General features: G+C 50.0%; 6 protein-coding genes across 6 annotated transcripts; 2 read left to right on the top strand and 4 right to left on the bottom strand.

Annotated features, from left to right (window-relative positions):
• Positions 1–506: 506 nt before the first annotated feature.
• MAA_11226 (proteinrelated to Gim complex component GIM4) lies at positions 507–2,202 on the bottom strand (the record flags this gene model as incomplete). Its single annotated transcript, XM_011413206.1, has 2 exons — positions 507–1,940; positions 2,158–2,202. The coding sequence occupies 2 exons, from the start codon at positions 2,200–2,202 to the stop codon at positions 507–509; spliced, it is 1,479 nt and encodes a 492-aa protein (XP_011411508.1).
• Positions 2,203–3,434: 1,232 nt separating this feature from the next.
• MAA_04097 (mucin) lies at positions 3,435–4,193 on the bottom strand (the record flags this gene model as incomplete). The annotated part of the gene is made up of 1 exon (XM_007822095.2): positions 3,435–4,193. One exon carries the CDS (start codon positions 4,191–4,193, stop codon positions 3,435–3,437), a length of 759 nt encoding a protein of 252 aa, XP_007820286.2.
• Positions 4,194–8,908: 4,715 nt separating this feature from the next.
• Positions 8,909–9,256, bottom strand: MAA_11225 (uncharacterized protein; the record flags this gene model as incomplete). The annotated part of the gene is made up of 1 exon (XM_011413205.1): positions 8,909–9,256. The coding sequence occupies one exon, from the start codon at positions 9,254–9,256 to the stop codon at positions 8,909–8,911; it is 348 nt and encodes a 115-aa protein (XP_011411507.1).
• Positions 9,257–9,768: 512 nt separating this feature from the next.
• MAA_04098 (D-lactate dehydrogenase (cytochrome)) lies at positions 9,769–11,789 on the bottom strand (the record flags this gene model as incomplete). The annotated part of the gene is made up of 6 exons (XM_007822096.2): positions 9,769–9,805; positions 9,855–9,928; positions 9,994–10,023; positions 10,080–10,539; positions 10,614–11,440; positions 11,499–11,789. 6 exons carry the CDS (start codon positions 11,787–11,789, stop codon positions 9,769–9,771), a joined length of 1,719 nt encoding a protein of 572 aa, XP_007820287.2.
• A 2,725-nt stretch (positions 11,790–14,514) lies between these two features.
• On the top strand, positions 14,515–17,791 carry MAA_04099 (RNA polymerase II Mediator complex subunit Sin4; the record flags this gene model as incomplete). Its single annotated transcript, XM_007822097.2, has 8 exons — positions 14,515–14,666; positions 14,726–15,080; positions 15,152–15,407; positions 15,475–16,128; positions 16,191–16,310; positions 16,363–16,476; positions 16,535–16,816; positions 16,878–17,791. 8 exons carry the CDS (start codon positions 14,515–14,517, stop codon positions 17,789–17,791), a joined length of 2,847 nt encoding a protein of 948 aa, XP_007820288.2.
• Positions 17,792–21,947: 4,156 nt separating this feature from the next.
• On the top strand, positions 21,948–25,585 carry MAA_04100 (intracellular protein transport-like protein; the record flags this gene model as incomplete). The annotated part of the gene is made up of 2 exons (XM_007822098.1): positions 21,948–22,531; positions 22,816–25,585. 2 exons carry the CDS (start codon positions 21,948–21,950, stop codon positions 25,583–25,585), a joined length of 3,354 nt encoding a protein of 1,117 aa, XP_007820289.1.
• Positions 25,586–25,834: the final 249 nt, after the last annotated feature.

Genomic DNA, 25,834 nt, shown 5'->3' with positions numbered 1-25,834 from the left:
TCTCCCCTGTGCGTCCATAGTTCTCATCGTTCGTTAACAGACCAGGTCCCTCAAAGTTCAAACAAAGAAAATAAGAAAAACTCGCTTCAAGTAGTAAAATGATTGTCAGATTCCGTCAAACTCCTAATGGCATGGTGTGACGTTGGTTGAGGTGAACCGTAAGCAGACCATCTATACATTATCGCTTCTAAATGACCAAAATTTGTCATCTGGCGTCAGAATCGTGAAGTTGGGCATGGGAAGAATGAAAAGCAAAATCGAGACAGCAAAAGGGTATAAGCGCAGCGAGAGCGATGAAGGAAAAAAAACTCATTTCGTGACATCAGTTCTGAGATGGGCTTGCTTGCTCATGTATTTGTGTCTTGTGTTTCGTGTAGCTTGTGTATGATGTACACATGTGCGGGATTGAGTATTATTGCGATTTCGGGACGTGTAGATAAAAGGATTCGTAAGCCAAATACGGCGGTGGCATCTCTCGAGTAGTTCAGGCCGATATCAGCACAAAATTATGACCGACGCACACGGTTCCAGAATCTCTTCATTACGCCATTGTCATTTGCCAGTAGGTCTTCTTGATCCATAGTGGCAAGCTGCCGTTCAATGCTTTCTTTCGAGTGTCCTTCTCGGGTAGTAGACACTGGCGACAACGGCTCCTCTCTGGCCTGAGATTTTCGTCCATTGGAGGTCTTTTGCCAACCATAGATTTGATCCTCATTTGCGCGAAGATCAGGCCGTGTCAAGGTCATACGGAGTGTCATTTCCCGACATGCTGCTGGTGCTTGAGCATAACCGGCCGTGTTTGATATGTCGTCCTTCTCTTGGCTAACGCGAACTGGTTTGACTGATAGAGATTTCTCCATTTCTGGGGTCCTAGGCGACTCGGGCTCCTTAGTAGAGGCCCCATCACTGTAGACCGAGGATTTGTCATCCTCAGGAGAGCCATTTGACTTGGCCATGGAGTTAGTTGACTGTCCTTGTGACAAACTTGCCCTCTTACGTCGTGGGTAATTTTCGCTGCTCTGTACTTCCTCAATTGATGGAAAACCAAATTCAACGGCCTCGTCAAATTTGTGTGGCGAGGCAAGATACACTCGGAGCTTCATCCTTGCGTCTGGATCCTGGTAATGTGCTGCTGCGGCATCAATCGAGACAGGTGCATCTGGAACTGGCTGCTTGTTAGGCGAGATGAGAGAAAGAGCCCGTGATCTTCGGCGAACATGGCCAAGAATAGGTGAACTTGGGCTTGAGACAGGTGATCCCATCAGTGGCGGGCTCACAGAGGTGTCCTTGGTAGTTGGTCGACTCAACGTAGACGAAGCACGACTGCTGAAAGGAAGCTTAGAAATGGACATGTGCCGTCTAAATGACGGCCGGTGCTTCTCAGCCAACACATCCTCGCCTCGTAAATTGAAATGATGGTCATCGAGGCACAACTTCAAATCCAGGTCCTCCTCCTCCTCTAACCAGCGGAACGACTCATACATGGAATCGGCAGTAGACTTGAGATCCGGGGCCGCAGTTGTGGTATTAGTAGAAAGCGACACCATGCTGCCAGGATTATGTTTCGGACTCGTCGAACTTCTGGGTAGACTTTCAAATCGCAATTGCCGTTTTCCCATTCGAAGGATCGATTCCTCCGTTGCATCCGATATCATACTCTGTCCCGAGCTCTGTCCCCTCAACTGGTCACAGCTAGCGTAGCGATTTCTGCTAAGGCGATTCCCTGGACTGGCATATATCCGCAATGCGTTGCCTTGAGGCCGGCGATGGGGAGCGTTCTCAAGTTCGTCCTGTCCAAAGCCAAGTCTGAGAGGCGGTCTGTCTTCCTCGTCACAAGACAAGGCAAAAGAGAGACTATCAGAGCTCTCCTGGCCAGAATTGTCTATTTCTTGGTAATCTTGCCCTTGAGTGATCCGGAGGCGCTCGAGCGTTGAGAAGTACTATTCGGGATCAGGAGGTAATTAGTGTTTGTGTCAAACATGGAAAACGACTCATCTGGACGGATAAGGGGGAGAAGGAAACAGGAAGTAGCGATCATGAAAGGGATGGATGGGATATACATATGGCTAGATCTCGGGTTGAGATTACCATGTCAGAGGCAGTTGTGCTAGAAAGGGAATGGCATGTTTCAACGCAGGAACGAGCCCTGACACACACCACGGGTAACCATATGTCAAGAAAGCGGGTACGTTGCGGTGACATCGTGAACTGCGGCAAACTAAAGGGCCATATTGCGTTTGTACTACTGTACTATGTCGTACAAACCAGCACAATCATGTACTATTAGCCCAGAGCAATTCTCCATCTTCCTGGCACAAGGACAACAGGGACACCCCTAATTACCCAGCAGCCACAACCGACAGTCTGTTAGATTAACAGATTGCTCTTGGGATGACCAGTTACGCAAGCTGGTCCGTCCCTGGCTGGTCAGTTTTGAACCGAGGGTGTGAGGGAACGTGCTGTCGTGGCCCGAATGGTGCTTGACCGCTGGAACTAGTACGGAGTACGTCCAGCCCAGGCCCACAGCACAGTCCTAGTTCTCCGTATGTGGAATGGCCTTGGTCTGAATATGACTTGTGACGAAAGTGTGGAGGGTAGGAGGATGCAGGGACAAAAGCAAATAGGGAACGCTTAGAACCCTTTCAGCGAATGAGTCGCGCGGGGTGTTGTTGGACGGCCAAGGGCACTTCTGCTTGCGAATCAGACAAAGCACGACTGTTGCAAGTACTCCGCACGCCGTACAGAGAACACATGGGGTGTTGGATTTGGGCCTGCTTTGGGTTCATCCCTGGTCAACATCTCATGGCTCACCGCCGTGGGCCTGACCGTGCATTGCATTTGCAGGGGAGGACCGAACAATATTGGGGCCCAGGGGATGGGTAAGGGCAGGGAGTACGACAAGAGCCGTAAAAGGGCGAGGTAAACATGTGCTCGAGCCGGGGCAATTATTAGGAAGAAAATACTAGAACAAAATAAAATAAAAAAACAAGAAAGAAAGAAAAATGAAAAGAGATGACGACATAAGCGGAAGCAAGGATGATGACTTGAACTAGACGGAAAGTGACAAGGAGGCGCCCTCGTGAGGTTGAGGGAGTAGGCAGAGCGGCGTAGCAATCATACTTAATTAGCCAAAACGACCAAGATCAGCAACTTGCAGCCAGTGCACAGATAGCGGAAGCAACGATATGCCAAAGTTGCGCCTGCTGCAGACAAAACTGGCATCTCGTACTTTTTTTGCGACTGTGCCTGGACCTTCCGCCTTTGTCTATGTGCCATCAATATGCGGATTGCTTCTTTGCAGGACCATCCTAAAGGAGTACATGCCAGGCTCGGGCTGAGAGCCTGTCAACTGGTGACTCCTGTGTGTCCGTCTTGTCAAGTCTCCAATTCAATCACTTGCTGCTCTGTTCTCGATGCGTCTTGCTCCAGTGTTCTTAACTTACTTTGCGTTGAATAGTAGGTGGCAGTGCCTCGAATTCATCCCTCGTCAGGGCTGGAGACCGTGGCAGGCCATCTGAGGATGATACTCTGCCATGGCAAGAGCTCCGCAGAGGCTTGAATGTTTGCATAGGGTTGCATCTTTGATTTGAGCTTCTAGATTGAGGCTTTGGGGGTGGTGGTACAGCTTTCTTGACGACCTCGTTGTTCATGAGCCTTATGCTACTATAGCAGTGATGCTGTGTGTTGCCCATATGTGAATGTTCGGTATCGTCGCCGCCGTCAGTAAAACTGTCTCGCACTCGTCGTCGACGAAAAGGACCTCCGGCATTCGGCAGAATGTAGTGTCGGTTTCGGCTTCTTGTGGAGCTATTGGAACTGGTACATGATGTCTCTGTCCTGATAGACATTGGAAATGTCGCAAGGCTATTGGAAGAGCCAAGTCTAGCTTGGTGGCCATTGTCCCTGGCGCTACACGTGCTAGCGATAGACTCTAGCTTTTCAATAGTTGAAGGCGCATTAGCTGCCATGATGGCTACCGCAGCAGGAACCGAATCCAACAACAAGAAGCTGGAATGGTAGTAGTCGGCATGGTCGTGCTCGCCGGTCGAGAGAGAAAATGAGCTCTTGGTTGGAGAGTCGAGATCGAGAAAGCTTTTCATGTCCTGATAGTAGACGGGAGAAATGGGATAAGCCAAATGGAGATTGCCGTTGTCGTCGGCCTCCCAGGCCCGGCTGTTGTCGACCTGAGCCATGCTAGCCCAGCAACCGAGCTATCGCCCAAAAACGTACGACTCTAATTAACTGACTGGGTGTCAAGTATGTACCTGTGTGTACTCAGTAGTTGTGACTGGATAAATTTGGATGCAACCCCGTTCTTAACAAACGGAGCAATTGACAGGGCCCAGGACGCTCCCCAATCTGATCCTTCGCACTTGCAAGCTCCTTGCAGTCTTCCCAGACGCTGGACTGGGTGAGAAGAAATCTTGCAGACTGAACGACAAGAAATGGTGGGGGCTTGCGAGCTGTACAGTGTACAACAGAATATGCCGTACAATTGTATTATAGAGCCCACAGTCAAGGTAAAGCCTGGGAGAAAAGACTGTACGAGATGCTTGGCGATGCCAAGGTTGTGCTCGATTAAGGTAATCAGGGCAGGGGAGGGCAATACCGCAAAATGCCCAAGCACTTACCCTTGTGTCCGGATTGTTCAAAGTTGCAGCAAGCCGAAAAAGAGCATGTCGCTAGCAATGATCTGAATCTGAGCAACAGGCTCGCCATCCATGTCGTTGAAGGGATGGGTATAAGTCGGTTGGTGGTTTGTACGGAGAATCTGTAGAACGTCAAAAGTTGATGGCGTGGGCAGCGATATCTTGATGTATTATTTTCTTTTGCACTGGCATCCGGGGCAGGTTGCACAGACACACTGGTATTATACACAGGACTCTGACAGTACGAGCATACCAGACAACAGTGCACCGAGTACACGGAGCACAAAGTGCAAGAGCGGCTGGCCGTGCCTGCATCCGAGTCGGTATCAAGCCCCCTTCTTCCCACGCCTCGCAAAGCACGATTGTGAACACACATGATCCGGTCAGGCCATCTCCATGACAAGAACGACGTTGCAGCCAAGAAAAACTTTTAATACGCCTTATACTCAGCCAGCTCAAGGATGACGGTGGAGGTAACGGCCCCGGCGGCCCACGGGCCAAGACGCATCCCCATTGAAGCGAACAATGTGGCAGCTCCAGAACAAGCACCGACCAGAAGATCGTCACGGAGAAAACTTGTGGCACTCGGCAACGAACATTGTGTACATACTCCGTATGTACGTACGTCTGGACGGAATACTCAAGTCCAGCTCCGCGGGGAAGTGCCACCGCTGGTGGCCAGGGTCATGGAAAGTTAGGGGAAAAGCACCAGACTCAACAGGTGAAGCTTGAGCTCCGGCCACGTCGTGGTTCCAGAGATCTTGTAGGTACGCTCCACACCTGCAGCTTCTTCGCGTTCTGTGCTCAATGGTGAGCTTGGTCGATGTTCGTTGAAATCTTTTTTACGGAGTATGTAAGCCTAAAAATATGAGCTATCCCCTCTCGCCTTTCAAAATGACAGAAGATGAACACGAACTCTGAGACTGGGGTTTTGTGGCTTGCTGAGCGGCCGCAAACACCAAAACAGCTAACCGAGTCTTCAGGCATAGTTTTCCGTCACACGCATAGAAAGGCTGAGAAGCACAATTTCGCTTACTCAACGTTGTGATACGACTACTCCGTACGAGGTACAGAGTGCTTGGCCTTTGGCAACAAGGAAGTCCAGATCATGTCTTGCAAGCTGCCGGCCACTCAACATTCGCCAGGGTAGAGCCCCTAAATGTGGCTTGGCTAGACAGAACAAGAGCCACCTAAAAATAAAGAAATATAAGACACGGCTACGTACTACTACTGCGATCCGACGCTAGGCAGTTCTCCTGCGCTTTCCGACGCAATCTAGGAAACAAATTTATTGGTTTTTGCAAGTCTGCCCAGGATATATTACGAGTCTGGTCTGGACCTTCAAAATGAGGAGCAGCAACAGCCGACGGGATGTCGTGGATACCATGTACGGAGTAGGACAAGTCATGAGGAATGCAGTTGCATAGCTAGGTTGCTTCCATGTGCCGAAGCAATCATTTAGCCAATCCTGACTGCCACCACCTAGTATTATTCTTCATAGAAGAAACATTTGTTGTATAACAGAGCAGCGCACTTGGGGCCGAACAGCATATAGGCTCGCACAAGAGGCCATCTCACAGCATAACACAACATACGTATCAAAAAGTGCCACAACGTCATCGAGGTTAGCAGGTTCTCGTCTTTATGAGGGGCATTGCACCGATTCTCTCGTCACTTGTGCTTGACTCGCTTTTAGTTGAGCACTTGCGTCAGCTCGTTCATCCACACCATGGACACTGTTACAGCGTTGTCCGTAGAAGCGGTTCATGTATCACAAGAATTATACTGAGTGATGGGAGACGAAACAAACCAGACTCTTGGGCTTGGACTTGGATTGAAATACGGTTCTCCGGCAAGCGTTGAACATGATCGCAACCTTTCGTCGCTTATCTCGATGTGTAGGCTCGCCTACTGTGGTGTTCTAGCATCTAGGAGTTGAGGCACTTATTCTACTACCCTTTCTAAGAAACGTGCATGGGTTTGGTCCCCAAGGCCAGCCGACAACTGCCGAGTACTCGCTTGTCACAATCTTGTCAGGTACTTACAGCCTACAGTGGTCTCCAGTCGGTATGTGCCCAACCCGGAAGCCTTGATAGTAGACGTTGCATTCCGCCGAGCTTCTAAGACGTTGTTGTAAGCTGAGAAGAAAAAGGCACGAGCGATGCTCCCCCTTGATTCCCTTAGCAAATCCAGAGAATACCTATCTGGATTCGCATACGTAGTCCGCAGTAGACCATGTATCACAGCAGGGGGAGAGGACATGATTGTCTCAACGGCGGGTGTCAAACGGTTCCCTTTTCTTGTTGTCTCAAACATAAATTTTTGCTCTTCCACGTTTTCTGTAACCGCCAGTTGTTTCGGTGTAAGACGTCCTTTTCCACAGTATAAGCTCTGGCTCATACCAAGGTTCCTGTCATCAGCTTCTCCCGTCAAGCACAGCCCGCACGAGAGGAGATGACGATTGTACTTGCTAGGTATTAACCGTGTTCAAGCCGGGGCCAACCGTACGATCAGGGGTCCAATTCAAGATCCTCAGCCACCGCAGGGGGCATCGTCTTTCCCAAATTTTTCGGCAGCTGTCATCAATGATTAATGACACCAGACAAAAACGCCATATAATCAAACCTGACGTCTAATACAAAAATACGGTGAACGTGTTCATTATTCAGCCACACTTTACCCCACGTGGCGGCTTGAACAGGCTACGAAGACGGCAAAACAGCACCGACAACATATGTAAGATACCTTGTACGGAGTAAAGGCACAGATGTTGCGTCGGCATTTGTGAGTCAGGGACGTGCAAAGTCGGAAGAATATCAAGTCGGTGGCGGCGCTGTCAGTGTGTCAGCCCGTCAGCCATACAGCAGAGGTGACCGTTGCGCGTGATGATGACGTCCAGAAGTCTCAAGGGGATGGATTAGTTCAGTCATTCTCGATGATAGTAATTACATCAAGACATAGTCATTACGGCAAGTGATTTCATATGTACAAATTGCATACTATTCAGCAGGAGACTATCCCAACTTCGTCAAGTAATATACCATGGTCTCACATATGGCTTGTCATTTTAAAACTTTTGCCGGCTCTGCTCTGAACAAGGACAGGCGACGTCTTCTAGAAGTCTTGGCCGGAAATTCAACCCCCCACAAGTTCATTTCAGCATAAGCCCCCAACGAGGGAAATTTTCCGTTAAAGAGGTCAAGTTCTTTGAGGGAGGGGTGTGTCGTGGACTCATCAATGGTCCCGTCCCTGTTTATGTGCGCCCCCTGGAAGTATGGTAACATCATCTCTTGCAGTACCACCGAGAAATTTCCATATTATGCTCGAGTTATACGCCGGGACACTTGAATAGTTTCTCACCCAGATATCAGGGGATATCTTACACGGATGCAGTTGACTTCGAAGTGCCGAGGGGCATCATGGCTCGGCAGAGCTTTCGGTACTCCCTACAACCCCATGTACTACTTGCTCTGCAACGACAAAGAAGCTTGTACGTACTTAAGTACATACATGTACATACATGAATCGTTTGGTCCCTGCCATTACAGTGTCTACAGTAGGCCGCCAACAAAAAAGCCCGACCGGCAATTTGATTTCTCCACAAGCCAAGTCTTGTCGGGAGACACGCTAAATGTCCGAGCCATTTATCTATGTATTTTTACTTATTTTCATCTTTTTTATTTTTTATTACAAGCGAAGTGCCCCATGCCGGCCCAAGGCAGCGTCCCACCACGCGACAGGGTCAGAGATCGGTTCAAAATTGGGTGCAAAGTCGTGGTCAAAACACCCCCTCTCATGACCGAGTGCGATGGCGTTTGATAGCAGAGTCCTGTACAACATCAGCGAGCACTCTTTCCAAGTCGCATGTACGCATAGGCCGAGGGCATCATGACATATTATTGCTCCTGTCAGCCGGAGACAAGATGTTCAATTTCTCCAAGGCAGATGTCATGCCATAGCGCTGCTGCCCGCCTACTTCCACACTCCTCGTCAACGGGCCACCGCTCTCGCAATCGGCATCTGTAAAATCGGATGGGAAATTGATCGCCTTGACATGCCAGTCAATAAGCAGCAGCATGCTCGCAATAGCACCCGTTGACCTGGTGGCCATCGACCCCCAGTGCCCACATGACCGATTGCAAGTACTTTTGCAATATTCTCTACGACTGCCGAGCGTATCTGTGCATGACTCCCCACAAACACGGCGTACCTTGAAGATATTGTAATGAGGCACTTACTAAGAAGGGGCTCCTCTGCAATCAGCCGGTGGTAATATGACGGGTCCTGTCCTTGTAGTACGTTGGCACGATGGGTTTCAGCGGCCATAATTTCTCAAAGAAGAAGCCAAAGGACTGAACAGCCTCGCTCTTGGATAGTAGATCCTTATTTATCAGGGTGAAACTATTCCGGATCCTTTGCTCACCGGCTGACTCTCCACGGGCCTGCTGTTGGTTCGGTTCCTGGCTTGACATCCTTGTTAACCCGGTAAGTCGGGGCGTAGTCGCCGAGCAGCCATTCAAGTCGTTGGCATCTTGGGTACTAGTAGTCCCAGCAAACGTCAACAGATCCAGGGCATCCACGGCATTGTGCAGCTGCGCTAAGACCATCTTGTTCTGGCATCTAGGGGCGCAGCCGACGAGTTCGGCGAATACCGGATTTCATGGCTGTGTTCTGACGACGCTTCTTCCGCGTTGCGTTCGAGTCCTGTGGTCTTGAATAGCGTTGCAGTGCTCCTCTGCCGAAAGTTGTAAGCCGGCGACGTTGCCGATACGTCGTCCTAGTTGCTCTTGGGCGAGGGCCCCTGTCTCGCTTGCGTGGGTGAATGTGGTATCCGAATGAAGCATGAAGTGAAGTCAACACATGATGACGACGGTCGGATAATCAAGGCATTAGACCCCACAATGGTTGTATGGCGGCGGGATTGGCTGTCTCGGCTCAAGCATCCGTGGTTGCTACTGACGACATGATCAGCTTAGGAGAGCTATTCTTACTTCGACTCTACCGTGTTGCAATTTTAGCCATGCCCAAGTCACAGCTGCTTTATTGGCACTTGAACTGTCTCTTGATCGATCAAATATGTCACTATTTTAATTATACGTCACGGACTCACGGCTAATATCTACTCATCGAAGACCTTCCCTGGGTTAAGCAGCCAGCTATTATCTTATTAGTCACGGTTCACATTCGAATATTGGCAATACTCACTGGGGATCAAGAGAGTCCTTCAAAGCTTTCATGACTCCCAGCGTTGCACCATCAAGCTCCTTTGCCAAGCAATGCTAGTGAAATTGTTAGTAGACAATGTCATGCGCCTGCACCAATCTCGGGGGATTTGATTACATACCTTTTTTCCGAGTCCGATACCGTGCTCTCCCTTCGGGGTAATTAGACAACCAAAGTTTGATACATCTTGGATCAGACAGGACTTACTGAGACCGTTCCTTCCATTGCGATAGCACCCTCCACCATCAAGTTGACACAGTCTGTAACCGCCTTCTTCTGTTCGGGAATGTTCGGGTTATACATGATCATCTGATGAAAGTTTCCATCGCCGACATGCCCTATGATGCTGTTAAATAGTCCAAGCTTTCTTGCTCTCTCCTGAGACAATTCTACTCTTATTAGCGCGATCCCGTCCCAGGTGAATGGAAGACACTTGCCGATCAAGTCAGCCATTCGCGACAGCGGAACAGCTACATCTGTAGACCAAACTTCGGTGCCCTCCGGCTTCACCGCTAAAGACGCCCACAGTACTTGCTTTCTTGCAGACCACAGGGCCTCCATTTGTTCGGGGCTACTGGCAAATTCGAATGATTTGCAGTCAAAGGATTTGGCAACCGTCTGGGCGGATTTTATATTGTCCTTAACTGTGGCATCTGTTCCTGAGAATCTGTCCGAACATGGTTAGAATATTCAAGGCTTTTGTAAATATTGGAAATGGAAGCATCTCTTTTTTTATCTTACTTGATGAATAGAGTTGGTAGTTCTTTCCACATTCTACCCCCAGCACCTCCGTTTTTGTTAATTATTTGCATTTGTACGTCATCCATGAGCTCAACAGCGGCCACAGGTACACCAGACCGAACGATTGAAGCCGCTGCAGTTGCAGCTTGTCTGATATTCTGAAACGTGACAGTTGCAACGCTGTGGCTAGATGGCACAGTCGCTAGTTTCAGCGTAATCTCAGTAATGATGCCCAAAGTCCCTTCGGAGCCGGCAAAGAGGCCGTTCAAATTGTAGCCGGCAGAGGTCTTTCGGGGTCTGTTACGGGTCTTGATGATGGACCCATCAGCGAGAACCACCGTCAGGTTGACCACATAATCCTTCATGGTGCCATATCTCGTGGCATTGGTACCGCTGCAGTTTGTCGAGACCATTCCGCCGACTAGGGCTGTCGGGCTGGGATCTGGGGGGAGGAACAGTCCAGAATTTTTGAGGTCATTGTTGAGATTGGTCCAGTTAACACCTGGTTGGACCACCACGTCCATGTCTTCGGCGTGTAGTGCTACAATATTATCCATGGTAGATAGATCAATGCATATGCCAGAGTACGGGGAGCTGAAGTTACCTTCGACGCTTGACCCTGCGCCATAAGGAACCATTGGCACCTTGTACTTGGTACATACTCTAGCGATGGTTGATACTTGCTCTGTTGATTGGGGTCGAACAATGGCAACTGGTCGAACTTCTGTGTTGGAAGTAGACCATTCGGAGTAGCCGTGCTCTTCCAGGTCGAATTCTTCTACACTGACTGCATCCTCGCCTAGTATTGATCGTATTTCGTCAACCGCCTACGTGAAGAAGAAAAAATTAGCATTCGAATCTGAAATGCTTCGTTTCCCAGCGTACCTTCAGCATGGTTTTCTTGTCGGCGTATTTGCGAGAGAGTGCGCCACGGCTTCCAAGTACATCCCGCCATCGAGGAGTGACGCCCGATAACACTCCCTCAGAACGAGGCCCTAGAAAAGAAGCACCGGCAGCACCGCCAATTAGCAGGCCAGCTCCGAGATACAAAAGAGTCCTGGAGCTTCCATTTTGTGTGGCCGAAGAGGTGGAAGCAAGACGAATTGGTCGAAGTTGCCGAGCTACCCTGAGGCTGGACGGCGTCCTCGCTCTAAGCAATCGCGTGGCTAGCTTCATAGTTCTCCCAGGGCATAAAGAATTACCCAATTTAGTTATCACCTAAGATCAACGAGTATATATTGAGGCTTGCGAATGTTCTCAATAGTTTGCTACATGGCTCGGCAGCCCAGAACTGAGGGAGGAGGATGGCGAGGCGAGAATTCAAATACGTAGCAGGTTGACGACAGAGCCAACCTCCCCGCGATTTACTGCCCTCAATTGGACGGGTCAGCTGGCAGCACTGCACATGTGAGCAGTTCCGTTGGAATTCCTTCATCCCCCGGGCCAGCTTTCAGCGACCAGTAAGCAGCCCTCGGAAATGGCTGACCGAACGAGCCGGGGAAGGTGCAGGGGTCGGATACATGCCAATCGGAATAGCGTCGACCGGTCGGAATGTGTGGGTCGCGACCCAAGGATAAGTTTATTTAGGAAACATTGAACGCTTCGCCGCGCGTAACTGATGTGACCTCTGGTCTTGACGCCACCGATGTCGTTCAAACGGTGATTGCCGATGTTGTGCTGCGGGGGGAATCCGGGGTAGCCTTGGTTGCTATGTAAAGGGCTAAAGGGCTAAAGAAAAAACTTATCTTGAGCCATTTATAAGCTGTGCTGTCCGTACCTGGTTAGGAAACTACCAGGCATTTTCCATTCCCTTACCCTTCTCGTTACTCCTGTATTGCTATCATGTTACGGGAGCCAAAGTATAGCTTAAGAGTTGGTTAAAATCCTGACCGTGGCGTCGATAGTGTTAGCGTAGAAGAAACGTCGCCCTGAGAAGCCCCGTCTTTTGCCGAGATTGACGGCACGACCAACCGACGACTTCTCCGAACGATTGACTGGAAGCTAATGCCTGTCGTATGCATCCCCATCTCATAAATCCTAGCTTTACTTACATTCCGAAAGACAAGTCAACTAGTACGTATACTGCATCCTCTAGCAGCATCTTCAGCTTTGCGCTGCATATGCACTTCAGTACTATGACAAGGACATTCTTGGCCAGGCCGTCATCTTTGGCCGCTGGTACACCCACTCGGCACAAGTATTGCGGTCCAGCTACTGGTATTCCTTCAGTGGCGGCTCACTCCTAGTATCGCCCCTCATCAACTACAGCCTGGGCCACATATCAGGAGGCCCAGTCCATCCATGGCAATACATGTATCTCATCGCTGGTGCGATTACCTTTCTTTGAGGCATTGTACTTTGATAGGTGTTTCCAAACACACCTCACAATGCCAAGGGCTTCACAGAGGAGGAGCGAAAATTGTTGGAGGAACGGGTTCGGGCCAACAATGCCGGAGCCGAAAACAACCACTTCAAACCTTACCAGCTAAGAGAAGCGCTAACTGATCATCATCTCTGGGGCATAATAACCCTGCCCATGGTATCTTTCACGGGCTCAGGTGTCGTTACTGCCTTCGGCTCTATAATTTTCAACAGCATGAGAATCGACGTCTTCACATCTCTGTTGTTGAATCTGCCGATTGGTGCTCTGGCCTTCATTTGTATCCTCGGATCAGGATACTTGGGTCGCATTGTACCCAATTCCCGGTTCTTCATCATCGCTGCGTCCTGTTTCTTTGTGATAATTGGATGTGGCCTTCTTTGAGTAGAACCTCAGTCATGGTTCTCCGTGGCACGCTTTGTGACTGACTGATTACGCGTCAACGACGGATAGGTGGCAACTGCCTGATACTAATCGGGGTGGTCGTACTGCCGGCTTCTACTTGATCAACTTTTTCTCCTCCTCGTGGGTTCAGTGCATTGGCCTGGGCACATCAAATGTGGCTGGACACACCAAAAAAGCTGTATATGCCGCAGGAACCTTTATTGGCTTCTCCTTGGGCAACATCACGGGCCCCTTAATTTTTGATGCGTAGGTGGCTGTCGAAATTTAGAACTTATAACCTGTCCGAACGGGCTTCTCCGACGTGATGTCTAGGAAATGGGTTCCACGATACGATCAAAGCTTTATTGGTGTTATGGCCTGTTTTGCCGCGTGTTTTGTTGTGGCCCTGGGTCTGCGGTTCGCGCTGGCGAGAGAGAAGCAAGAAAAAGAGCGCAATCATGGTCCACCGGAAAGAACTCATGGTTTACAAGATTTAACAGACCGTGAGAATAAGTCCTTTCGATACAACTTGTAACAGGCTCGCAATGCGGACGAAGTCGATTGCGTGTGCTGTTTCGTGGTCTCTGCTAAGGGGTTATGATGTGAAATCGCGTTGAAGAAATATATAAAAGATGCACCATACTATACACGAAAATGTACCCCGTACATTTCACAAAGCCAAGGCACGTCTCCATGGTTGACATATGCGTAACCGGCAGTTGCTGCGTGTGTAAGTGATGCAGATTGAGTCAGGTCCGATTGATTGTCGTCGATTTTTGCCTTGAATGCCGATATTTTGCCGTGGGCACGGCCACACTGTGAGCTAGGCTGTGCAGCGACCGCGCGCCAGTTAGTAGTTACCTCATGCGTGTCATTGAGAGAAAGATCTCGTCTGCCAATCATCGACCATTTTGTTTCTGTCCGCTGCCTGCACACCTTCACAGCCTTTCCATGCGCAGGCTGCATCGCTGAGTTGCTAGCGCCAAAACTCTTCTAATACCCTTTGTTTTCCTTTTCTTTCTTGATGTCTTTGTTTCTTTGACGCTTTTTATCGATACGCTATTTGCTTCCAACCTGATTGACCTTTAGATACCCATAGTGCACTTGGACAAACCCGCTCAGATGACAGCCGAGAAGATGCCTCTCATACTGGATAATTCCATGCAAGTAGACCTCGACAATGTCGATGACTTGTTTGGCGACGATGTCCCTCTCTCTATTCCTGTCAGACCCCAGGGCAAACAGCTGCAGCAACGGCTAGATGAGCTGAGGAACCGAGGCGCCTGCCAGTATGAAATTTTACTCACGCGTAGCCTCTCACGAAATCACCATACTAACTGTTGTGCAGAGCTGTCGCGTGGTCCAAGTCTGGCACAATAGCCTCATTGGCTCCCGATGGTCTGACTCTCGAGCTTCGATTCTTAAGATGCCATCCGGACACCGGGGCTTGGGAGCTCAGTGAGCCGACCACTTGTGACCTTGTCAAGGGAACGCCAGCAATTCCCCTGGTGCATTTGGAATGGGGCACGACAAACACTCCGGATCTAGCTGTAATAGATGCGGCTGGAAGAGTTGCTTTGGTGAGCTTTGCCATTTCGTTGAACCACCCCTTCATAACCAGAAAATGGGAGACGGACACGATTGACGACCTCCATGGAATCGCTGGCTGTTACTGGCTCCCTGTGGCCCCAACAAATCAGCAGGTGAGTTTTTCTTCTCCTTTTATTGGCCATATGTTCGGAATTGTGTTGTCGAAATTTCTGACTTGTCCAAGAAACCGTTCAACGTAATGTACGGGCCGGCAAATAAGAGTGGAAACGGGTATCAATATGAAAGCTCCTTCGTACATGCTATAGGGCCAAATCATCCGCATTCGGCCAAGAGCGCTCTTTTCTGTGTGAGCTCTGGGGGTATGTTGAAGATGTACTGGTCACAGAACAACGGCCGCATGGAGGAGACAACAATGGAGCTCGAGAGCATAAACACATCTGACGAGCTTGTCACGCATGCAGCTTTTGCTTCCGATAAAAGTGAGTGGGCTCTGTCTTTTCTAAACAACCACAAAATCCCTACATCAGACGGCTGAATGCAATATAGAACACCTGCTCGCTGCTGTTGCAACCTCGTCTCGGCAATTGAAGCTCCTTAAAATCGAAATACAGTGGGGGGGACCTGGTTCCTCTTCAGAGAAAATAACCATGCCCCAGAATGCAAGGTTAAATCCTGCTCTTGTGGAAACACATATTGCATCGGCCAGCTGGTTATATGCTGGCCCCAACGAAACAAATTATGACGCTTCGATGGCTGAACTCTCCTTTTTGCATGTCTTGCCGGCCGTAATGGACAACACTGGCTCCAGCACAGTTCCGCCATTGATCATGACTGTGAGGTCGAGGAATGTGGGTGATGGATCTTTCCAATCAGCCCAGAGCGTCTTGGATCGATGGGAAGCCATCGAATCCAAGCAAAGTCTTGATTCTGCCTTTGAACAGCTGGGAAATCGGAGAAACAGTGTTTCGTCGGACCTGCCAAACACCATAAAGCTTAAAAAACTGGAATCCATCGTGATCAACAAGGTCGTCATTGGAATTCAGGATATCCAGTACAGAAAAGTCCTTCTTTTGACAATGTCAGATGGGTCGATTGAGTATCGAGATCGATTCACGTTCGAAGAAATATATGCGAATGAAGATCTCACTAAAGTCATGACCTTGCGACAGGTTGGATGGACCTTTTCCGATAGCGGACCATGTAAGTCTTGCCATGCATACATTTGTTTGCATATATTGAAGAATACGGCTAACACCAAACAGGCCATCAAGTCGCTTTCTCCCCGACTTGCTGTTCCATGATACAGATTGGAGACGATGCAAAGGTCCGGTGGAACAAACTTGAGTATCCATTAGGTGACATTGGCAGCTCTCCACAAGATCGTAGGTTATAATTCTGCTTATTGCGTACGGAAGATGGCCTAACGTGGCTTAGCCCATTATCCTGCTACCATTGCAGCATTATCCATCGCAGCGGCATCTTGTCTGTGGCATCAGAGCAATTGTGATGATCTTTTAGCTGTTGTACAACATCTGGCAACAAGAAAGAGTAAGCATTTGCCATTGAGAAACCGGCTAATTAAATCCGCGAAATTAACGTCAGGCAGGATTTTTACCCGACTGGATCAGTGAAATCATTCGAATTCTGAAGATTCAAGTCGATTATTCTGAGGAGACGCACCATGACTCGCTTATGAGGAACTCTCCGCTGCAGTCTTGCCTCAGCATAATGAGTAGCTTAGGGTTTCGGGGGGAAACTCGTAGACGATCATTTCAGAGCAAATTTGCCATAATCAGTCTGAATATGCGAAATGTTGTGATTCTCATCACTCTTGCAAGCAACACGCCAATGAACATCAGAGAGAAGATGAGTCCTTTGGATGAACACGGTGAGATTGATCCCCGCGCAGAGGCTACGTTGATGGACCTAGACTGATGCCAGGTTTATAGAGGTTGTGGAAGCTCTCGCAGGCTGCGCAAAGTGGTCTGTCGATCTACTGTGCTGGTTGGTTGACTGTCTATTTGAGCTGATGAATGATGACAACTTCATACAACGACTAAACCCACAGCGGTTTGGGGAGTTGAACCAATACCTTCACGACAGGAACGACGTGTCACTCCACTTGTTGCTCTCATCTTCAAGTCGCAGTTTTGTATCGGCTGTATGCCGCAGAATTTCCCTCCTAGAGAACATTAGCAACAAAGCCATCGAATTTTATAAACGACAGGCATCAGGAGATCAACAGGGCGGTGCCAAACCACCCAATCCTCAACTGCAGCAAGCATACCAAAAAATGCAGCAGGTTACGTCCACGAGCCTGATTAAGGTGACAGAATTTGAGAAGTTGTTAAATATACTGGCTTCGGATATCCGGCAAACATACGCACAGTGCATACCCGGAATGGCCAGGAACCGACCCAATCCTCCCCAAGGGAAGCAGATGGACATTGCTATCAAGAACACTCAAGCTCATTTCGAGATGGCAATGTTGCTTAGTGGGTCTCTCGGCTCGTATTTCCTACCAGTGTTGAGCAAGCTCTTTGCCAAGGACCTCCCTGCGTTCCGCAAGCTCACCGATCCGGCCAAGTTGTTTTTTGCAGACTTTGAACTATTGGGAGTACAAGACGACAGGAGTAGTCTGGCTGCCAGGAAGGCCAAGGGTGTGCATGTGGACATCTTCAAAAGGACAGAGCTACGAAGCGGCTGTGGAACAAGCAGATGGAGGAGATGCACAAGATGCACAGCGGTCATGGAAGATGTGTTTGGCAGTCGCCCTGGCTTCACCTTTGTGCTTGCACAGCAGCGCAAATGTTCTTGCAGCGGGTATTGGGCATTACTGCCCAAGGGGAAACTAGTTCTGTAGTGTGGCATTCGCCGACTCTTTATTGAATGGAATACTACGACATGCACATAGAGTAGCTAGACCCTCTCGTGTTCGGGCAGGATAAGAGTTTTATTACCCATCAGTCCAACGTTACTCGACGCCCACAGTAGAGAGACCAGGAAGGCTTGTTTTGCCAAAGAACCGGCAATACAGCGCGCGGTCAAATATGTGAGTAAACGCATCCCAAGGCACCGCACTCGATTGCGCACTCCAGCATCAGAGACAACTGTGTGAGACGTAGTGGCACTAGGGGAGCATGGATTGCGTCGAAGAATAGAAGCATAATGGATCGAGCCTACATCTCTCGTCCATTGCACTCATCTACAAAGGATACAGAGCTAGCCTAGCACAGAATATTCAACAACAGCACGGAGTAATGGAAACTTATCACGCGAGCATCACCGCTATACCAAACGCAGACATCAAGAGCCATTCACACACGCTTCACACACAAAGGTGACAACTTCAAATCGATTGTTCCAAGACCATATGCCATGATTGGACGTCGATCGTCAAACAATCAACGTGATGTCTCCCATTCCAGCCAATGCCTTGGACGAGCGACAGCAGCAATGTGACTCGTTAGCGAAGGAAGAACCTACGGCATCAGTCTGATTGCAGAGTATCGTCCGGACGGAGCAGTGGTAGCACTTCTAAAAAAGACACGCCCCCGCCAGCTAATTTAAGCCAAGGCTGTGTTTGGGCCAACAGTTGAAGCCATGGCGAGGATTACTCCAAAAAGCACTTTTGGAGCGGACATGGACTATCAGACATCTGAAATTACGCGGTGGGCCGTGGGTCTTCCAATTTGGAAGTACCGAAGCTTCTGTCCGGGGAGGAAGAATAGCGAAATGGCTTCTTGGAAAGGGGACACGAGATTTTGCCCTCTGCTTTTTTCTTCATCGTGTAGTTACTAGTTACATTGTACTTACTTATGCGTCAGGCGCTCCGAGACAAGTCGGTGTGGTTCCCGACGCAGGTACGTAGCCGCGTGAGTACTCCTTAGACAAGGTGCCCATGCCCAGTGAGCCAGCCCGTGCAAGAAGATGTCAAGTGCCAGTGGAAGAAGCAAGCAAGATGCCATGAGCAGTCGTACGATACAAGGGCACGGAGATATTTTTGGTGGAGGGCCAAAAAGCAATCAAGGTTTTGGAAGAGATTTGATTTCTTGTTTTTGGCAGGGAAACAACATTTGGGACCTGGTACTCCGTACTCGGTACTCGTATGTATGCATGCTTCACTTTGTGTGGTTGATAACCCTGATGGTTTCTGAAGCATCTGCTAGGTTGCTTGCGACTGGTTGACGATGCCATCTTGATAGACCAGCGATGGAAACCCAGTTTCTCCAGTGCTGCCCAGCGGCACCGATACGCATGAGAGTGACCTGCATCGTCGCACACGTGGTTTGCAAAACGCAAACGCATCATGGTAACACCTCGTGATGACAACCACCAAACGCCACGAGTTCTTCTTTCCCAATGAAGTCGCCATTGTCGATGAAAGGGTGCAAGGGGCGCAAAGGCTTGGCGGCGACGGCGCTTGGCTGACTGGCTATGAATTGATTGCGTTGAAGCAATCGACCGGACCGTTAAAAAGCTCAGCCTGGCCAATCCATTAACAACTTAATGTTGCAGGCGCTTACACACCATGGCTGGATGTACTTCGTACCTTGCTAGTCGTCTGCCCATGCAACCAACAACCCCCAAGTCTGAATGCGGCGATTCTCCTTTTAGGTCCCTTGTTCCTTTTGCCAACCTCATCTTGGTCCCCTTCCGACCAAGACCTGGGAGCGGAGTCCTTTGGCCGCCGTACATGGCCAGCCAACCAGTCCGTGTGTCTCTTGTTGGCTTGTGGAGTCGTGACTCCATATTAGTCTGATGCGTTGACCTGATACGATCCTCGGCATGTGCAAATATCCTAGCCTATAAGTGTACCCAGGTAGTTAATAAGTGTCCCTGGTTGATTGTAGTAGTATTTCAAACCAGTCGGAGATATGTATGTACTACGGTGAAGTGCAGTCTGAAGTGAGACGAGGGCAGGATTGGTGCTATGATGCGTGAGCTTCTAAAACCAGTTGCATCCCGGCAGACCGGGTATCCAAAACTCGTAGTACTCCGTATCGTGAACCTAGTACACGGAATATACGGAACATCTTCATATACGTGTATGAGATGAACTCGTCTTGGAAAACCCCGTACACGGATGATGCAGTGGAAGCCACCGAACAAGTACGTCCACATCCTCCTACGTCAAGGAAAAGTCCCGAGAGCGTAGTGCCGGCGCTAGGCACTGTCACTGACAGCTTGAAACAACGTGAGAACCATTTACGGTTTCATCCTGTTTTGATCTTCCTCGCATGCCTCGCCAACGTCGGCGAAGGCCGTGTTTTGTACGGAGTAGTATTTATTCCTGTTTCGTTTGGTTTCTGGATACCAGATCGGGTTACAACAGAAAATACGGAGTAACTGTCGCAGCAATCGTTTGGAGATTGACTCTGCACAGCGAATTATACATGCCTACGGAGTTATTAGTAGACAGGGGGTTGAAGAAGACAGGCAGGGTCGATACTCGATGCCAGTCGTCATATTTACGCGCGCGGTCTTGTGCAGTGGTGTACCGAGAACGGAGTACTCCGTACCTGCAGAGAGCAACTGCCGCCCAGTCGTAGTACGAACTACGGAGTCCTACGAGGCGATTTGCTGCATCGCGACTGTGGCACCCCAGAGGTTTCCAAGCGTTATTAGGAGCGCCACGCTTCATGACCGTTGTAACCATTTGAGCAAAATAGCCCCAAACTAGCGCTGCTGCCGCCACGGGGTGTGCATGTGAACGTTGTTGCTAGCTTCAAGCCCAGTCGACAAAGCTTGAAAGCATTATGCAATTGTCACCGTCCTGTTGGCAACCGGTGCAGGCTCCGTCGATCCCCGTCACTAGCGCAGGAGCACGACGGTTTATCCTGTCGAAATGAAGACGTGTCTGTCTTTCCTTAACCCGTTCCCCTCCGGACGGCTGGCCAGAACCAAGCCAAGGAACAAAATCCAGAACCAGATAGCATGGTGGGGATGTCAGGATGTGGTGGTGAGGCTGACATGTCTGGCCAACGTGCGTTCGTTCGAACTGACAGCCCGCCCAAACGGCGATGGCGTCGGCCCAACTGTTTGGCTGCTCTCTTTGTGCGGGCAAGCGGGCTTGCAGGCGTTTGGCCAGGGGTGGCGCACGCGCAGTCGGGATGTGGTTGGCTTGGTTCAAGTGGTTGCTTGGAGGTTGGAGGTTCGTCCGGGGACAGGCGCACAACCCTGCCCACGCTGCCGCGATGCGTTTGTCTTTCAAAGATCCACCAAGAGTAATCTGGAGGAGGGTCCAATAAAGTGGCTAGCAGCGGGACTGGCGATACTATTGTGCTCCGTACTCTGTAATTGCTTGCATTGTACATACGGAGTAGTATTCGGTAGAAGGGCGACGAACCAAGGAGGAGGAAGCGAGGGGGGATACATACTAAGTCCTAAGTACCTGAGTAGATTAGGTAGAAAGGCCACTGGGACGAGCGCGAGCGTGTTCAACGTTGGCCTGCCGCGCCAACCCATCCACCAGACCTTTGCCATCGTCCTGTTCGCGCATTGCAGACTGGGTAATCATATGGACGGTTAAATGCATGTGCATATTCATGTGTGATCGATTGATTTGCACAACCCAAGAGCCGCCGCCGCTTGACAATGGACCCCTGCCCTGTGCAAATTAGTCTCAACCCCTTTTCGGCCAGCGAAGCCAGGAACCAGTCGTTGACGATGCCACCCTCCCGGCCGGGTGCCTGCCGCTAAACCCATTTGGGATCCACGCGCGCTCTCCACTGTGCCTCGACATGGGAGTGACCCTGCGACGACACTCGGTCACCCTTGCCCTTCTTCCTCGCGCCATCTTTTCCTGTTCTTGGCCCCCCCCAGTCAACAACGTCTGATGGCTAGTTCGCCCTCACCGTTGATGGTTCCCAATGTCCGCCGCCCTGGACCGTGCCTCTTTCTCTCCCTTTCTCGTTCAATTTGCCGAATACTGCTACATCCTTTTTTTTCCATGGCCAATTTAATGACCCGGTGATAAGACATTGCTCCTCGGTCTGGTCACATACGCGAGTCCTAAAATGGCACAATTAGCTTCGCTTCATGGTCATGCCTTGGCGGACCTGGAGCCAGGCCCGTCATCCATCGTGTCAACTTCTGATACAACATCTGCCTCGAAGTCTTCTGACACTCTCCGACACGACGAGCTCTTCTTCTTCTCAAGCCACCACCACCAGCAACAGCCGCCGCCGCAGCCGCAGGAGCAACAAGACGACTCCTTGGACAAGATCTGCCATCAAACGCCTTCTGACCTTGACACTCCTCCTTCTCCTTGTCTACCCATAGGACATAGCGTCACCAGCAGTCTCAGCTCCTTGACTTCCATCGCGACTCCTGTTGCCGGAACTACGTTTCAATCAACCATTGCTCACTTCCCCCCTCCTCCTCTCAGAACCCCAATCAGGCGGAAGCCGTTGTCCTCATCGGCGTCGTCCTTGGCCGCATCATTATCTCTACGCGATTCAGTTATCGCGGCGGTGCCTGCTCCATTGAACCCTGACCTTCTCCCAAGGCCGGGCCAGAGATTTGCCAGACCACCGTCTGTCGATAGTCCGACGTTTTACGACTATCCGCAGTCGATTCGAACATCGGTGCCCTCTTCCTCGTAAGTTTCGCCCTCCTTTGACCCCTCCTCAACCCTGCTATTGGGCTTCTCTCCCTACCACATTGGTCCACCTTTCGTTTGCCCCATCGAGTCTTGACTTCGTTTCGACTATATGAGCTGGCCACCTATGCCTTCTCAGCATAAGCCTCATTTCTATCTTGTCAAAGGCGTGCGGCTGCCTCTGCTAGGCTCACGTAACGGACACGGCAGAGTGCCATGAATCCATGCTCGAATTCACTATAAATTTGAACAGTATCTTGTACTGACTGGAATTCAAATCCTAGATCTCCAGTCACTATCTTAGCTTCCGCCCAGGCGGGAGCATCCGAGGCCCACAGCATTCCAGCAGACGAGCTTCGACACAGAGACTCTTCTGATTCATCAGGCGTGCTGTCAGTGTATGACGAATTAACTTCACAAGGGTCCAATTCGTCTTCACCAGACGAAGACAACGCCTGCAGTTCAACTCCTGGGAACGCCATAGACGATCACAGCCTTGACGAAATCGAATCGCTTTACGGCGACCACGCAGACCACACTCTAAGTCCTCTCATGTTGGCTCCAAAACCAACGCCCCCGCACCTAAAACTCGATACTGTCGAATCGTCAGCTTCCCAAAGTCAATTAGAATCTCGGCGACAATCAGGATCCCCCGAATCGGCCAAGCTAGCTGCATCTCCGCACTTAAACAAGCCACTACCCAGATCACCTGGTCAAGGATCGCCTTTTGCTTCATTGTTTGGCTGGTCCAACCCGTCGCCGTCGGTGACAGATTTCTCCTCGATTCCTTCGCCACTGTCCCCGGGTAAAAGCGTAAATGCGTCGCATGAAACGTCGAGGAACGCCGGATCAAATTCATCATCTAGTAATTCCAATGGTGCAACATCGAATCCAATCAGCTACTGCGAATCGTACTTATCAACACCACCTCCTGGGACGACCGCGTCGTCTCTTGAAATCGACGAGATGGAGGACGAGCTAAAAGCCATCAGCTCTGAGCTGGCTGCATCTATTCGGCGTGAGATGGACCTTGAGGACCTAGTTGATAGGCTCCAAGAACAAGCCAACAACCCCCAAGCGCCGAGCAAAAGATCGAGCGATTACTTTTCCGATTCCGGCTATAGTTCTGCCAAACTTAGCGAGTACGACCAAAGCAGAGAAGAGATTGAAAAAATACAAAGAAGATCAGAGCAGGAGAAGGCGACTATTCGTTTGGAATTAAGTAATAAGCTGCAGGATGAAAGGACAAAAAGAAAAGCCCTCGATCAGCAGATCAAGGATCTGTCTGAGAAGGCTTCACAAATGGACCTTGCTCACATGAATAATCTGGATGCCAATGACCGCGTCAAGGATTTAGAAAAGGCTTGCGAAGATTTGAGGCGACGCCTTGCTGAAGAACGGGAGTCCAAGAACAACTTTGAAGACCTACTATCTGGACTGAAAAGTGAATTACAAGACACCTGTAATGAAAGAGATAACCTTCGAGATGAGGTTGTCCCTCAGTTGCGAGCCAGAGTGGAAGGTTTGGAAGCCGAAGCCGCCTCGTATGCTAACCTCACATATGAATCAACAAAGATGCAACATCAACTTCAATCTTTAAAGCAAGAAAACACTTCACTACGCAACTCACTTGGCCCTGACGACATTGCCTTAGCAAGATCAAACTCGGTAGCAACCAGTTCTTTTAAGGCTAGAGGCCCTCCTGCTTTGGGTGGATTGGCGAGGTCGGAGAGCGTTAAGCAGCCTCATTCCGAATCAAGAGAAGCCCTTGCAGAGCGATTGAAAGACGTGGAGGCTCAACGTGACGCCTTACACAATGCCTTGAAGAATCTCCTCGAGAGGCAGGAGTTTCAGAACCGCGAGAACGCCAAGAAAATCAAGATTTTGGAAGCAGAGCGCCAACGCTTGTTGCTAGAACCACGAAAAGCCGGATTTGACAAGGAAATATCCAGTTTGCGCACCGAAATCAATGTCTTGCGACGTCGTGCAGAGGATGCACTGGAGCAAAAGTGGCAGGTTGAGAAGGGCCTTGGCGGTCTGAAGATGGACCTTGATAGAGCCGAGGAAGAGATTGCTTCCCTTCGTTCTTTGCTTGAGGAGAAGGATATTCTGATTCCCCCTTCACTGGCTCGATCAAGTGCTCCCAATGGCACGCCCAATGTCCCTGTCACCTCAGAATCTCTTCAGAAGGCTTACCAGGACCTGCGAAGCTCCTACTCTGAGTCATTGGAGCGTATTAAGAAACTGGAGCTTAGCACAGGTGACGCTTTGTCCGATGAGAAGACCAAGCTTGCTATCGAGCGCCTCGAGCAATCTCTTTCAGCAGCTGTTTCTGAGCGAGATGCCGCCCGACGGCATTTAGATGGCCTTATGAACCAGGTTGAGAGCCTGTCAAATAGGGAATCCCGGAATCTTGACAGGGAGAAGGCTCTATCTGACGAGCTTGGGGAGTCGGCTATGCGTGTTGAGCAGCTTGCTTCTCAGGTTCAGCAACAGCTAGCCACTAATGCTGAGTTGCGAAAGCGTCTTGCCGATACTGTAGCCCGAGGCGACTCTGACCGAAAATTGAACTCGGAGCGAATCACCGAACTTCAGGCACGTCTCCACGCTCTCGAGGAGCAGCTTGTCACGGCACAGACCGCCTCTGAGGAGCGTGTGTCTCGACATGAAGAGGAACTTTCTCAACTTCGTGAAGCTCATAATGAGCAACTTGGCCGCATCCATGGCGGTGCTGGCGTAGGCGTGACTGCGCGCAAGGGTTCACTGCTGAAATCTGGCGTGGCTAGTATTTTCGGTCGTTCAGGCCAGGCTATTACTCCCAAGAGCTTTGAGGAAGAAGTAGAAATCAAGACTCTCCGAGCTCGGGTCGCTGAACTTGAGAAGGCTCTCGCGGATGCTGAGAGCGAGATCCAGCAAGTCGTTTCTAAGATGAACGAGGCGCAGATCCAGGTCATGGATCTTCAAGAGGAGCGCGAGACGGCGGCTCGAGAAACGCGAAAGCTGCAGATCATTCTTGAGGAAGCGAAATTGACACCTCTGAGCGGACGGGCTTAAATTGGTGATCGAGGAACGGTCGCCATGACGCCGCAAAGACCAGGTGAGAAAAGGCTGAAGATGGTTTGGTGCTTGAAACAAACGTGTCATGAATGGAATTAATTGTGCTGCATAAGCGATTGGAGTTTTTTGTGTTTGCTTTGCTTGCATCCCTACGGAGGTAGGCTCTATCATGGTATGGGAATTGACATTGGCTGTACATCAATAATACTGAAGGCTAGAGGCATAAACGCCCGGAAAGTTGGGTCA

Source organism: Metarhizium robertsii, assembly GCF_000187425.2.
Source record: "Metarhizium robertsii ARSEF 23 chromosome Unknown MAA_Scf_5, whole genome shotgun sequence".
NCBI lineage: Eukaryota > Fungi > Ascomycota > Sordariomycetes > Hypocreales > Clavicipitaceae > Metarhizium > Metarhizium robertsii.
Note: the sequence above shows the minus strand (reverse complement) of the source record. Positions and strands in the feature narration are given on the sequence as shown.